This window comes from Callionymus lyra, chromosome 19 (genome assembly GCF_982586985.1).
Source record: "Callionymus lyra chromosome 19, fCalLyr1.hap1.1, whole genome shotgun sequence".
In the NCBI taxonomy this organism is placed as follows: domain Eukaryota; kingdom Metazoa; phylum Chordata; class Actinopteri; order Syngnathiformes; family Callionymidae; genus Callionymus; species Callionymus lyra.
In genome coordinates this window covers 4265824-4279049 of record NC_141836.1, presented here as the reverse complement: position 1 = coordinate 4279049, position 13226 = coordinate 4265824, and the positions used below count along the sequence as shown (strand labels likewise).

Below are 13226 nucleotides of genomic sequence, written 5' to 3'. Positions count from 1 at the left end.
ACAACGAGTCAGTTCTGCAGATGTTTTGTTTGATCCACGAGTTGAGACTCGAACCATCTTTTGTCTTCGCAGCATCATGAAGCCACGACTGTGGAGCTGCTGATGTTACGAGTCATCCATGTGTGCAGCAGCATGAAGCCACGACTGTGGAGCTGCTGATGTTACGAGTCATCCATGTGTGCAGCAGCATGAAGCCACGACTGTGGAGCTGCTGATGTTACGAGTCATCCATGTGTGCAGCAGCATGAAGCCACGACTGTGGAGCTGCTGATGTTGCGAGTCATCCATGTGTGCAGCAGCATGAAGCCACGACTGTGGAGCTGCTGATGTTACGAGTCATCCATGTGTGCAGCAGCATGAAGCCACGACTGTGGAGCTGCTGTTCATGTGTGCAGCATCATGAATGATCTGCAGCTCCAGGCCCCGCCCCCCCCAACCCCCCGGCATCTAATCTTCATTCCATACATCCAGTTCCAGACGAGGTAATCTGCGCAGACCTCGGCGAGCTTTGAGGAGACAGCGCTCACGTCTTCAGCGAGTGTCTCGGTGAGTGTTTGATCAAGACTGTGGTTGTTGCTGTGAGATGGAGAAACAATAGTTGCTGCAGTGTTGTTGTTTTTTTACTTAGTGCTGCAGGGATGCTGCTGGTGTAGGGGGGGCGCTTAGTGCCACTCAACAGGCGCACTGGGGAAAACATCTTTGGAAATATTCCCAACGTGCTCATTTATTGAGTCAATGATTGTTGCTGTGATTGTTCGGTGAATAGAAAAAACTCTCTTTGTGTCGTAGTACAGCATTAATACAAAACAAAATCAGTTTTGTTAGAAGAATCTTTAGTAGTAATTCTACATGTATTTACATGAATATAATACTGTTAAAATATGCAGATGTTTGTCGTGCGTTCGATCATTGTGGCGTTTATTCTCATCAGATAAACTGATGCACATACTTTGATTCTGCAGATGTGACGACAAGTGGCATTAATTCATTTATTTTTGCGGTGTTTTTAAATGTGAGATGTTCGTTCAAACCTGTTGCGTCAGAATCTGCAGAAATGAATGGAAAGTGTTTCAGTGGCGCTAACATCAGGAAGTTCTACGCACGGTGTGATATGTGGCGTTGAAGATTTATTTATCTGCGTGTCAAGATGTTTGGTTGGGTCACTTGGTTTGTTTCAAAATCTGCCCATTTTTAAACCTTAAGTATTATTATCTTATTTTATTTCAACCTGTGGCATTAAAATCTGCCCATTTTTAAACCTTAAGCAGTTATATCTTATTTGATTTCAACATGTGGCATTAAAGTCTGACCATTTTTAAACCTTAAGCAGTTATATCTTATTTGATTTCAACATGTGGCATTAAAATCTGCCCATTTTTAAACCTTAACCATTATTATTTTGTTTTATTTCAACATGTGGCATTAACATCTGCCCATTGTTAAACCTTAAGCAGTTATATCTTATTTTATTTCAACCTGTGGCATTAAAATCTGCCATATTAAACATTAATATGTGATTTTATTTTAACATGTGGCATTAAAATCTGCCCATTTTTAAACCTTAACCATTAATATTGTATTCTATTTGATTCTGTGGCATTAAAATCTGCCCATTTTAACCCTTAACCATCAATATCTTATTCTATTTGATGCTGTGGCATTAAAATCTGCCAACATCTAAACTAAAGGCATTGATATCTGAGGTTGTTTTCATACGTGGCATTAAAATCTGCCAACATTTCAACATAATATGTTACATGACAACACGTGGCATTAACATGCTAGAGTTTTGTGTAGGTTTTAAACAAGCAAATGTGTTAATGTTGTGTTTTTGTGAAACAGTTGTGTCAACAACAGAAAGTGCTGTGTCAGCAGTTGTGCGCACATCAGGTGTTGTGACAAACAAACACAATATAATCTTCTTTAATCCCAAGAATCTCACTGGATGTTCCAAGAGAGAACGTTAACTTCCTGATCTGCACTTAAGCTCTTATGCAACGACACCAAAGTGGATAACCTGTTCATTTTAGAGTGTTCCTAATCCAGAGTGTGCTCCACCCTCGTTACATCACCACACAGATTATTGTTGACAACAAACTTTGATCACCTGTCAATCATATAATCACTTTTGGATTGACATGTAGATTGACATGTAGAAGATGATTGACATGTAGAAGATGATTGACACTTAGAAGATGATTGACATGTAGAAGAAGATTGACATATAGAAGATGATTGACATGTAAAGATGATTGACATGTAAAGATGATTGACATGTAGAAGATGATTGACATGTAAAGATGATTGACATGTAGAAGATGATTGACGTATACAAGATGATTGACATGTAGAAGATGATTGACATGTAGAAAATGATTGACATGTAGATTGACATGAAGAAGATGATTGACATGTAGAAGATGATTGACACTTAGAAGATGATTGACACTTAGAAGATATTTGACATATAGAAGATGATTGACATGTAGAAGATGATTGACACTTAGAAGATATTTGACATATAGAAGATGATTGACACTTAGAAGATATTTGACATATAGAAGATATTTGACATATAGAAGATGATTGACACTTAGAAGATATTTGACATATAGAAGATATTTGACATATAGAAGATGATTGACACTTAGAAGATATTTGACATATAGAAGATATTTGACATATAGAAGATGATTGACACTTAGAAGATATTTGACATATAGAAGATGACTGACATATGGAAGATGATTGACATGTAAAATATGGTTGACACATAGAAGATGATTGACATGTAAAAGATGATTGACACGTAAAAGATGATTGACATGTAAAATATGGTTGACATATAGAAGATGATTGACATGTAAAATATGGTTGACACATAGAAGATGATTGACATGTAGAATATGATCGACACACAGAAGATGATTGACACATATAAGTTGATTGACGGGTCAGGTTTGTTCCACTTCTCTGCTGGATTAGCGTCTCTGAGCTCCTGAGGTCCAGACTGTCTGAGCAGCAGCTCGTCGTGTGAACATCATCTCTAATCCTGAAGGACTCTGTGTTTCTCTCAGGAGTCTGTGAGTCAACATGGGTCGTCAAGAAGCCGACGGGGTCTGGATGAAGAACACGGAGAACATCCAGGACATCTTTGACTTCATGCACGAGCTCGGATCGTGAGTACACTGTGTGTGTGTGTGTCTGTGTGTGTGTGAGTGTCTGTGTGTGAGTGTGAGTCATTGAGATCATGATCGTGAACACTGGTGTGTGTCATCATTTCTGTGTGTCTCTGTATGTGTGTGTTCTTTCATGTGTGTGTGTGTCTTTAAGTAGTGTGTGTAAATGTTTGTGGGTATGTTTGTTCTTGCATGTATGAGTTGGTCGTTGTGTGTGAGTGTGTGTGTGTGTGTGTGTGTGTGTGTGTGTGTGTGTGTGTGTGTGTGTGTGTGTGTGTGTGTGTGTGTGTGTGTGTGTGTGTGTGTGTGTGTGTGTGTGTGTGTGTGTGTGTGTGTGTGTGTGTGTGTGTGTGTGGATTAACCTGGGACAATGAGGTCATGACGGGTCAAAGGTTTAAAGGCTGAAGAGTGAACTAGTAGAAGATGATGAGGAAGATGATGATGAAGATGATGATAAGGACCAGTTGAAGATGAAGATGAAGATGAAGATGATGAAGATGAAGATGATTAGGATCATTTGAAGATGATGAAGATGAAGATGATGATAATGATGATGATGAAGATGATGAGGATCAGTTGAAGATGATGAAGAGGAAGATGATGATGATGATGAAGATGATGAGGATCAGTTGAAGATGATGATGATGATGATGATGATGATGATGATGATGATGAAGATGATGAGGATCAGTTGAAGATGATGAAGAGGAAGATGATGATGATGATGAAGATGATGAGGATCAGTTGAAGATGATGATGGTGATGGTGATGGTGATGATGAAGATGATGAGGATCAGTTGAAGATGATGAGGATCAGTTGAAGATGATGAAGAGGAAGATGATGATGATGATGAAGATGATGAGGATCAGTTGAAGATGATGATGGTGATGGTGATGGTGATGATGAAGATGATGAGGATCAGTTGAAGATGATGAGGATCAGTTGAAGATGATGATGGTGATGGTGATGGTGATGATGAAGATGATGAGGATCAGTTGAAGATGATGAGGATCAGTTGAAGATGATGATGGTGATGGTGATGATGAAGATGATGAGGATCAGTTGAAGATGATGATGATGAGGAAGAGGAAGATGATGATGATGATGGTGAAGATGAAGATGAAGATGAAGATGAGGATGAAGATGAGGAAGATGATGAGGATCAGTCAAGAGTCACCTTGAAGCTTCCAAACACATCATGCATGATTGATGCTCATCATCATCATCATCATCTTCATCACCATGACCTCGTCACAATGACACTCAGCAGTGATTGTAGAGAGAGATTAGTGAACCTCGTGGATTAATCCTCGTAAACCTGTGTTTGTCCACAAACCTGCTCCGTGGACATTTGTATGTAATATAAGTTCAATCATTTAAACTATATATATATATATATAAATACGTTGTTGAAAAAATATTTTAAAATAAAACATCTTTGAAATGTACATTATGACGAGGTTTTATCCAGAAACAGCTTAAATCTTCTTAAGTTATATTTTTAGGTGTTTTTTTTATGACTCAGACGAGTTGTGTAGTTAAAGTATGTGTGAATGGCTGTAAAAAGTACTACCGAATTTCCCCTCGCGGGACTAATAAGGGATTCTAAAAAAAAAAATGTGCGTCTCTGGAGCTCATCTCCATAACCAGCTTCCTGTGTTCAGCCTCTCCGGAGACCTGGGTTTCCTCCGGGTACTCCGCTCGTGTCACAAGGTTCACACCATTGTGTGACCGAGGGGGTTGTGAAAGAAAGTGTGTAACATTCATCACAACGTGAACTCAAACATGTTTGTATAGTTGTGATTGTGTATCTTTGTGAGTCTGATTCTGCTCAAGGTTTCTGCGTCTCTGGGGAAACTTTTTTTTTTTAATTCCATGTTTTGGTCGAAGATCATATAAAAAATTAACTATTTCTATGTATTTATTTTATTTATTTCTAGTCTTTTAACGCAACTATAGTGTTTTTGTTTTTGTCGTTTACATGAAAGTGAATATAAAATAATATTTTTAGGGGAAAAAGTGATATTTACAATATTTTAAAGTGACATAAAATACACAAACATCATAATTTCCCCACATGTAGCTTCACTTTATAGTGTGTTGTCTCGACTTTTAATTAAATTAACTTTATGCTTCTTTTCTCACAATACTCGTCACCGAGTCCTGCGGGTCAAGACCCGCACATGCTCAGTGTGTTCCGTGACGTCAGGGATCAGCTGTTAATCCTCCCGCAGGAAGTAGAACCTCCTGGAGACAGAAGCTGTAATTGAGCCCTTGACAGTTGTGACGTCACCGCGACGTTTATATCACGATAAAAACATATATGTGACGCTTCTCTGCAGCGGGGCCTTCTCCGAGGTCTACATGGTGAAGGAGAAGAAGACGGGCAAGATGTTCGCCATGAAGTGCGTGAAGAAGAAGCAGAAGAAGGATCTGAACCTGGAGAACGAGATCTCGGTCCTGCGCAGGTGAGCTGTGGTGACGCCCTCTGACGACACCGTGTGGCCGCGCGTTGTAACTGCAACTCGATTCGTTTCCATCCCCACAGGATCAAACACCCGAACGTGGTGGGCATGGAGGACTTCTACGACAGCCAGACCCACTACTACCTCGTCATGGAGCTGTGAGTTTAGGAAGAAAGAACTTTGGGTGGTGAGTGTTTTTTTCTGACACGTGTCCGTCTGCAGCGTGTCGGGCGGCGAGCTGTTCGACCGGATCCTGGACCGCGGGGTCTACTCGGAGAAGGACGCCAGCAGCGTGATCCAGCAGGTGCTCCAGGCCGTCACCTACCTGCACCAGAACGGCATCGTGCACCGAGACCTGAAGGTGAGGAGATGAGAACACGATGGTTCAGGTTTAACAACAACGACAGACACGTTTGTGTTTTTAATAACAAGTATAACTATTTAAGTATTGTTGAGTACTTGACTCTGGTGTTGTGATAGTGTAGTAACAAGTATATATGTGTAGTATTGTCCAGTACTTGACTCTGGTGTTGTGATAGTGTAGTAACAAGTATATATGTGTAGTATTGTCCAGTACTTGTCTCTGGTGTTGTGATAGTGTAGTAACAAGTATATACTTGTAGTATTGTCCAGTACTTGACTCTGGTGTTGTGATAGTGTAGTAACAAGTATATATGTGTAGTATTGTCCAGTACTTGACTCTGGTGTTGTGATAGTGTAGTAACAAGTATATATGTGTAGTATTGTCCAGTACTTGACTCTGGTGTTGTGATAGTGTAGTAACAAGTATATATGTGTAGTATTGTCCAGTACTTGACTCTGGTGTTGTGATAGTGTAGTAACAAGTATATACTTGTAGTATTGTCCAGTACTTGACTCTGGTGTTGTGATAGTGTAGTAACAAGTATATATGTGTAGTATTGTCCAGTACTTGACTCTGGTGTTGTGATAGTGTAGTAACAAGTATATATGCGTAGTATTGTCGAGTACTTGACTCTGGTGTTGTGATAGTGTAGTAACAAGTATATATGTGTAGTATTGTCCAGTACTTGACTCTGGTGTTGTGATAGTGTAGTAACAAGTATATATGTGTAGTATTGTCCAGTACTTGACTCTGGTGTTGTGATAGTGTAGTAACAAGTATATATGTGTAGTATTGTCGAGTACTTGACTCTGGTGTTGTGATAGTGTAGTAACAAGTATATATGTGTAGTATTGTTGAGTACTTGACTCTAGTGTTGTGATAGTCTAGTAACAAGTATATATGTGTAGCATTGTCCAGTACTTGACTCTGGTGTTGTGATAGTGTAGTAACAAGTATATACTTGTAGTATTGTCCAGTACTTGACTCTGGTGTTGTGATAGTGTAGTAACAAGTATATATGTGTAGTATTGTCCAGTACTTGACTCTAGTGTTGTGATAGTCTAGTAACAAGTGTATATGCGTAGTATTGTCGAGTACTTGACTCTGGTGTTGTGATAGTGTAGTAACAAGTATATATGTGTAGTATTGTCCAGTACTTGACTCTGGTGTTGTGATAGTGTAGTAACAAGTATATATGTGTAGTATTGTCCAGTACTTGACTCTGGTGTTGTGATAGTGTAGTAACAAGTATATATGTGTAGTATTGTCCAGTACTTGACTCTGGTGTTGTGATAGTGTAGTAACAAGTATATATGTGTAGTATTGTTGAGTACTTGACTCTAGTGTTGTGATAGTCTAGTAACAAGTATATATGTGTAGTATTGTCCAGTACTTGACTCTGGTGTTGTGATAGTGTAGTAACAAGTATATACTTGTAGTATTGTCCAGTACTTGACTCTGGTGTTGTGATAGTGTAGTAACAAGTATATACTTGTAGTATTGTCCAGTACTTGACTCTGGTGTTGTGATAGTGTAGTAACAAGTATATATGTGTAGTATTGTCCAGTACTTGACTCTAGTGTTGTGATAGTCTAGTAACAAGTATATATGTGTAGTATTGTCCAGTACTTGACTCTGGTGTTGTGATAGTGTAGTAACAAGTATATACTTGTAGTATTGTCCAGTACTTGACTCTGGTGTTGTGATAGTGTAGTAACAATATACTGTATATGTGTAGTATTGTCCAGTACTTGACTCTGGTGTTGTGATAGTGTAGTAACAATATACTGTATATGTGTAGTATTGTCCAGTACTTGACTCTGGTGTTGTGATAGTGTAGTAACAATATACTGTATATGTGTAGTATTGTCCAGTACTTGACTCTGGTGTTGTGATAGTGTGGTAACAAGTAATGACTGCTATCTAGCGGCCAGAAGTGTAATTGCGATACAAAAATGAACAAAAGCTCTGAATATTGATTCTTATCTTGCCCTTTAAAGTATATACTTTATTGAATATTGTTATGCTTTTTTAAGCGCTTTGTGACCCTGGTCTAGAAAAGCGTTATACAAATAAAAATTACTTACTTACTTACTTATAATAATTATATATTATCATAATGTTTTATTGACAACTGATAATGATCTTATTTCGATGAAGTATTGCAACAAAAATATTTAAGTGTATGGATATTTTCTGCAAAAGTTATTGACGATAACTGTAATAAAACTATGGTAAAGAAAGTGTGTGTGTGTGTGTGTGTGTGCAGCCGGAGAACATCCTCTACTACAGCGCGGATGAAAACTCCAAGATCATGATCAGCGACTTCGGCCTGTCAAAGATGGCGGACGACGACGTGATGTCGACGGCGTGCGGGACGCCAGGATACGTCGGTGAGACGAGCGTCCGAGTGACGACACACACGTGTGCGACTGTGGTTGACGCCCCGATGTTGTGCTTCAGCTCCAGAGGTCCTGGCCCAGAAGCCCTACAGCAAGGCCGTGGACTGCTGGTCCATCGGGGTCATCACCTACATCCTGTGAGTGGCGGGAGGTCGTGTGACCTTCAGGAGTCGGACGCTGACCTTGTGAATGTTCCTCAGACTCTGTGGATACCCCCCGTTCTACGAGGAGAGCGAGACGCGACTCTTCTCCAAGATCATGAAGGCTCACTACGAGTTCGACGCGCCGTTCTGGGACGACATCTCTGAGTCAGGTACTGTGTTCGGATCCCAGTCGTTTAACTTCCGGCCACTAGATGGCAGCAGACAAACTACTACTAATGAAATCCTGTGAGATCCCAGTGATGAGAGAGAACACCAGAGTCAAGTACTCAACAATACTACATATATATACTTGTTACTACACTATCACAACACCACAGTCAAGTACTGGACAATACTACACATATATACTTGTTACTACACTATCACAACACCAGAGTCAAATACTACACAATACTACACATTTATACTTGTTACTACACTATCACAACACCAGAGTCAAGTACTCAACAATACTACATATATATACTTGTTACTACACTATCACAACACCACAGTCAAGTACTGGACAATACTACACATATATACTTGTTACTACACTATCACAACACCAGAGTCAAATACTACACAATACTACACATTTATACTTGTTACTACACTATCACAACACCAGAGTCAAGTACTCAACAATACTACATATATATACTTGTTACTACAGTATCACAACACAAGAGTCAAGTACTGGACAATACTACACATATATACTTGTTACTACACTATCACAACACCAGAGTCAAGTACTCAACAATACTACACATTTATACTTGTTACTACACTATCGCAACACCAGAGTCAAGTACTGGACAATACTACACATATATACTTGTTACTACACTATCACAACACCAGAGTCAAGTACTCAACAATACTACACATTTATACTTGTTACTACACTATCGCAACACCAGAGTCAAGTACTGGACAATACTACACATATATACTTGTTACTACACTATCGCAACACCGGAGTCAAGTACTGGACAATACTACACATATATACTTGTTACTACACTATCGCAACACCGGAGTCAAGTACTGGACAATACTACACATATATACTTGTTACTACACTATCACAACACCAGAGTCAAGTACTCAACAATACTACATATATATACTTGTTACTAGACTATCACAACACCACAGTCAAGTACTGGACAATACTACACATATATACTTGTTACTACACTATCGCAACACCAGAGTCAAGTACTGGACAATACTACACATATATACTTGTTACTACACTATCGCAACACCAGAGTCAAGTACTGGACAATACTACACATATATACTTGTTACTACACTATCACAACACCAGAGTCAAGTACTGGACAATACTACACATATATATACTTTTTACTACACTATCACAACACCACAGTCAAGTACTGGACAATACTACACATATATATATTTGTTACTACACTATCACAACACCACAGTCAAGTACTAGACAATACTACACATATATATATTTGTTACTACACTATCACAACACCAGAGTCAAGTACTTGACAATACTACACATATATATATATTTGTTACTACACTATCACAACACCAGAGTCAAGTACTTGACAATACTACACATATATACTTGTTACTACACTATCGCAACACCAGAGTCAAGTACTGGACAATACTACACATATATACTTGTTACTACACTATCGCAACACCAGAGTCAAGTACTGGACAATACTACACATATATACTTGTTACTACACTATCACAACACCAGAGTCAAGTACTCAACAATACTACATATATATACGTGTTACTACACTATCACAACACCACAGTCAAGTACTGGACAATACTACACATATATATATTTGTTACTACACTATCACAACACCAGAGTCAAGTACTTGACAATACTACACATATATCCTTGTTACTACAGTATCTCTATATATCGTGTCGTTGCAACTGTATCGCTACTCGTATCGACAGATTGTTGTTCCTAGTTGTGAAGTAAAAGTTTCTAAATACAAACGTTGCTCCTGCAGCCAAAGACTTCATCAGGAACATGATGCACAAGAGTCCAGAGATGAGGTACTCCACCGAGCAGGCGCTGCGACACCCCTGGTGAGTGACATCATCAGTGGAAAGTTAGCTCGGGTCGATGGGATTAAGTGTTGAGTCATTTGTGTTCCAGGATCATCGGGAAGACGGCGCGGAGCCAGGACATCTACTACTCCGTCAGCGTCCAGATCCAGAAGAACTTTGCAAAGTCCAAGTGGAAGGTCAGTGTTGAGCTGCTGTGTAAGCTGCTCAGGCCAGATTAATACCTGGATATAGACCTGCAGCTCACTCTAGACCGGAGACAGTACTGTAGTACTGTAGGGCACTGATATTAATGTTGCAGTATTTCATGATACCTCATCGATATTAAATAGCACTGGATTGATTTTAACTATGACTGAGGGTGAGAGGATACAGTGATGAATGAGGATGAGAGGATACAGTGATGAATGAGGATGAGAGGATACAGTGATGACTGAGGACGAGAGGATACAGTGATGAATGAGGACGAGAGGATACAGTGATGAATGAGGATGAGAGGATACAGTGATGACTGAGGACGAGAGGATACAGTGATGAATGAGGACGAGAGGATACAGTGATGAATGAGGATGAGAGGATACAGTGATGACTGAGGACGAGAGGATACAGTGATGAATGAGGATGAGAGGATACAGTGATGAATGAGGACGAGAGGATACAGTGATGAATGAGGACGAGAGGATACAGTGATGAATGAGGACGAGAGGATACAGTGATGAATGAGGACGAGAGGATAAAGTGATGAATGAGGATGAGAGGATACAGTGATGAATGAGGACGAGAGGATACAGTGATGAATGAGGACGAGAGGATATAGAGATGAATGAGGACGAGAGGATACAGTGATGAATGAGGACGAGAGGATACAGTGATGAATGAGGACGAGAGGATAAAGTGATGAATGAGGACGAGAGGATACAGTGATGAATGAGGACGAGAGGATACAGTGATGAATGAGGACGAGAGGATACAGTGATGAATGAGGACGAGAGGATACAGTGATGAATGAGGACGAGAGGATACAGTGATGAATGAGGACGAGAGGATAAAGTGATGAATGAGGATGAGAGGATACAGTGATGAATGAGGACGAGAGGATACAGTGATGAATGAGGACGAGAGGATACAGTGATGAATGAGGACGAGAGGATACAGTGATGAATGAGGATGAGAGGATACAGTGATGACTGAGGACAAGAGGATACAGTGACTTCAGCAGCTTTTAAAGCTGATGTTTGGACATATTTTGGTTTGAAAACAAATCAAAACATGTCATGTGTGTTTCATGTGTGTGTGTGTCATGTGTGTGTGTGTCATGTGTATGTAATGTGTGTGTCATGTGTGTGTGTGTCATGTGTATGTAATGTGTGTCTGTCATGTGTGTGTGTAATGTGTGTCTGTCATGTGTGTGTGTAATGTGTGTTTCACGTGTGTGTCATGTGTGTGTAATGTGTGTGTGTCATGTGTGTGTGTCATGTGTGTGTGCAGCAAGCCTTCAACGCCACAGTCGCCATCAACCACATGAAGAAGCTGCAGCTGGCCCACTCCGAGATCCTGAAGACCACCATCCCCGACATCAAGGTGGTGGACGTCTCTTCCCCGGACAAAACCCGCCGGCCCCTCAACCCGGACCGAGCGGAGGCCCTGGCCCCCAATCACATGACCCTACCCGCCACGCACGTGGACCTGAAGAGCCACTCGCTGCCGCTGAAGGCCCACAGTCAGGGCGTGGCCCACCACGCGCCCAGCATGGCCGCGCAGGGCAAGCACGTGTACCACTCGGAGCCCGCCAACCTCAACGGGTGAGTGGCGCCTCTCGTCCGTGACCCGATGGCGCCGACGGTTCTGACCCGAACGGTTTGTTTTGCAGGATTTCCAAGAACAAATACGGCAAAACTCTGCAGACGGGCGTTTGTTCGGTCATGTGAAGGTCAAACCTGGTGAGTGAACGACTCAAAAGATGACGATGATTGACACTTCTGACCTGTGCTCTGCTGCCCCCTGCAGGTCATCGTCGCTCTGCCTCCTCACGCAGGCGTCGTCAAGTCCCGAAGAAGAAGAGAGAAGCCGCTGATCCTCCGACGGACTCAAAGTGGGGAAAAGTGCCTGAAAGTTCCCACTAAGATATGCTTCACGTCAACAGTTTAGAACCTTCTCCAGTTATTATGTTGTCGCTTCAGTGTTTGATCGTTTACGCCAACGTTCTTCTCCACATCTTTAATCGTCCTTCACTATATTTATATTTCTTTTTTTATTCAGATGCCCATCGAGATGTTCTTCACGGTAACTTTAGAAACAGCCGCTATGATTGTAAATACTGCGAGGAAACGTGTTCACGTCACACTGACTGTATATATTTGCCAAGTTAAGCGAAGGATTCAATTATTTATTCCTTGTTGTGCTTTTGTTGCTTTTTGTAAACGACTGTTGATTATTGCTGCTGTTCGTGGGTCTGCACTCTGACGAAAGAATGTACTCTTTAGCTCTGCACTTGTGTGTTCTTTTCAAATAAAAGCTGTTCGCCCTCGTTTTGTTTTTTTGGTGTCTTTTATGAAAGGGTCAAGTTGTAGTTCTGCTTTCT

General features: G+C 40.6%; 1 protein-coding gene across 1 annotated transcript; it reads left to right on the top strand.

Annotated features, from left to right (window-relative positions):
- The first annotated feature begins 485 nt into the window (after positions 1-485).
- Positions 486-13172, top strand: LOC148059048 (calcium/calmodulin-dependent protein kinase type 1D-like). The gene is made up of 13 exons (XM_087781200.1): positions 486-546; positions 3078-3179; positions 5523-5648; positions 5729-5803; positions 5868-6006; positions 8279-8402; positions 8473-8548; positions 8612-8724; positions 10588-10666; positions 10737-10824; positions 12134-12447; positions 12516-12585; positions 12653-13172. Exons 2-12 carry the CDS (start codon positions 3094-3096, stop codon positions 12571-12573), a joined length of 1278 nt encoding a protein of 425 aa, XP_087637326.1. The 5' UTR covers positions 486-546; positions 3078-3093; the 3' UTR covers positions 12574-12585; positions 12653-13172.
- Positions 13173-13226: the final 54 nt, after the last annotated feature.

What these genes read in the sequence shown, in the direction of transcription:
- LOC148059048 (XM_087781200.1), top strand. Translation starts at nt 3,094, where the DNA reads ATGGGTCGTCAAGAAGCCGACGGGGTCTGGATGAAGAACACGGAGAAC. An exon ending in TACTACCTCGTCATGGAGCT is followed by an intron (nt 5,804 to 5,867) that starts GTGAGTTTAGGA and finishes GTCCGTCTGCAG; the next exon opens with CGTGTCGGGCGGCGAGCTGT. An exon ending in GGACGACATCTCTGAGTCAG is followed by an intron (nt 8,725 to 10,587) that starts GTACTGTGTTCG and finishes TTGCTCCTGCAG; the next exon opens with CCAAAGACTTCATCAGGAAC.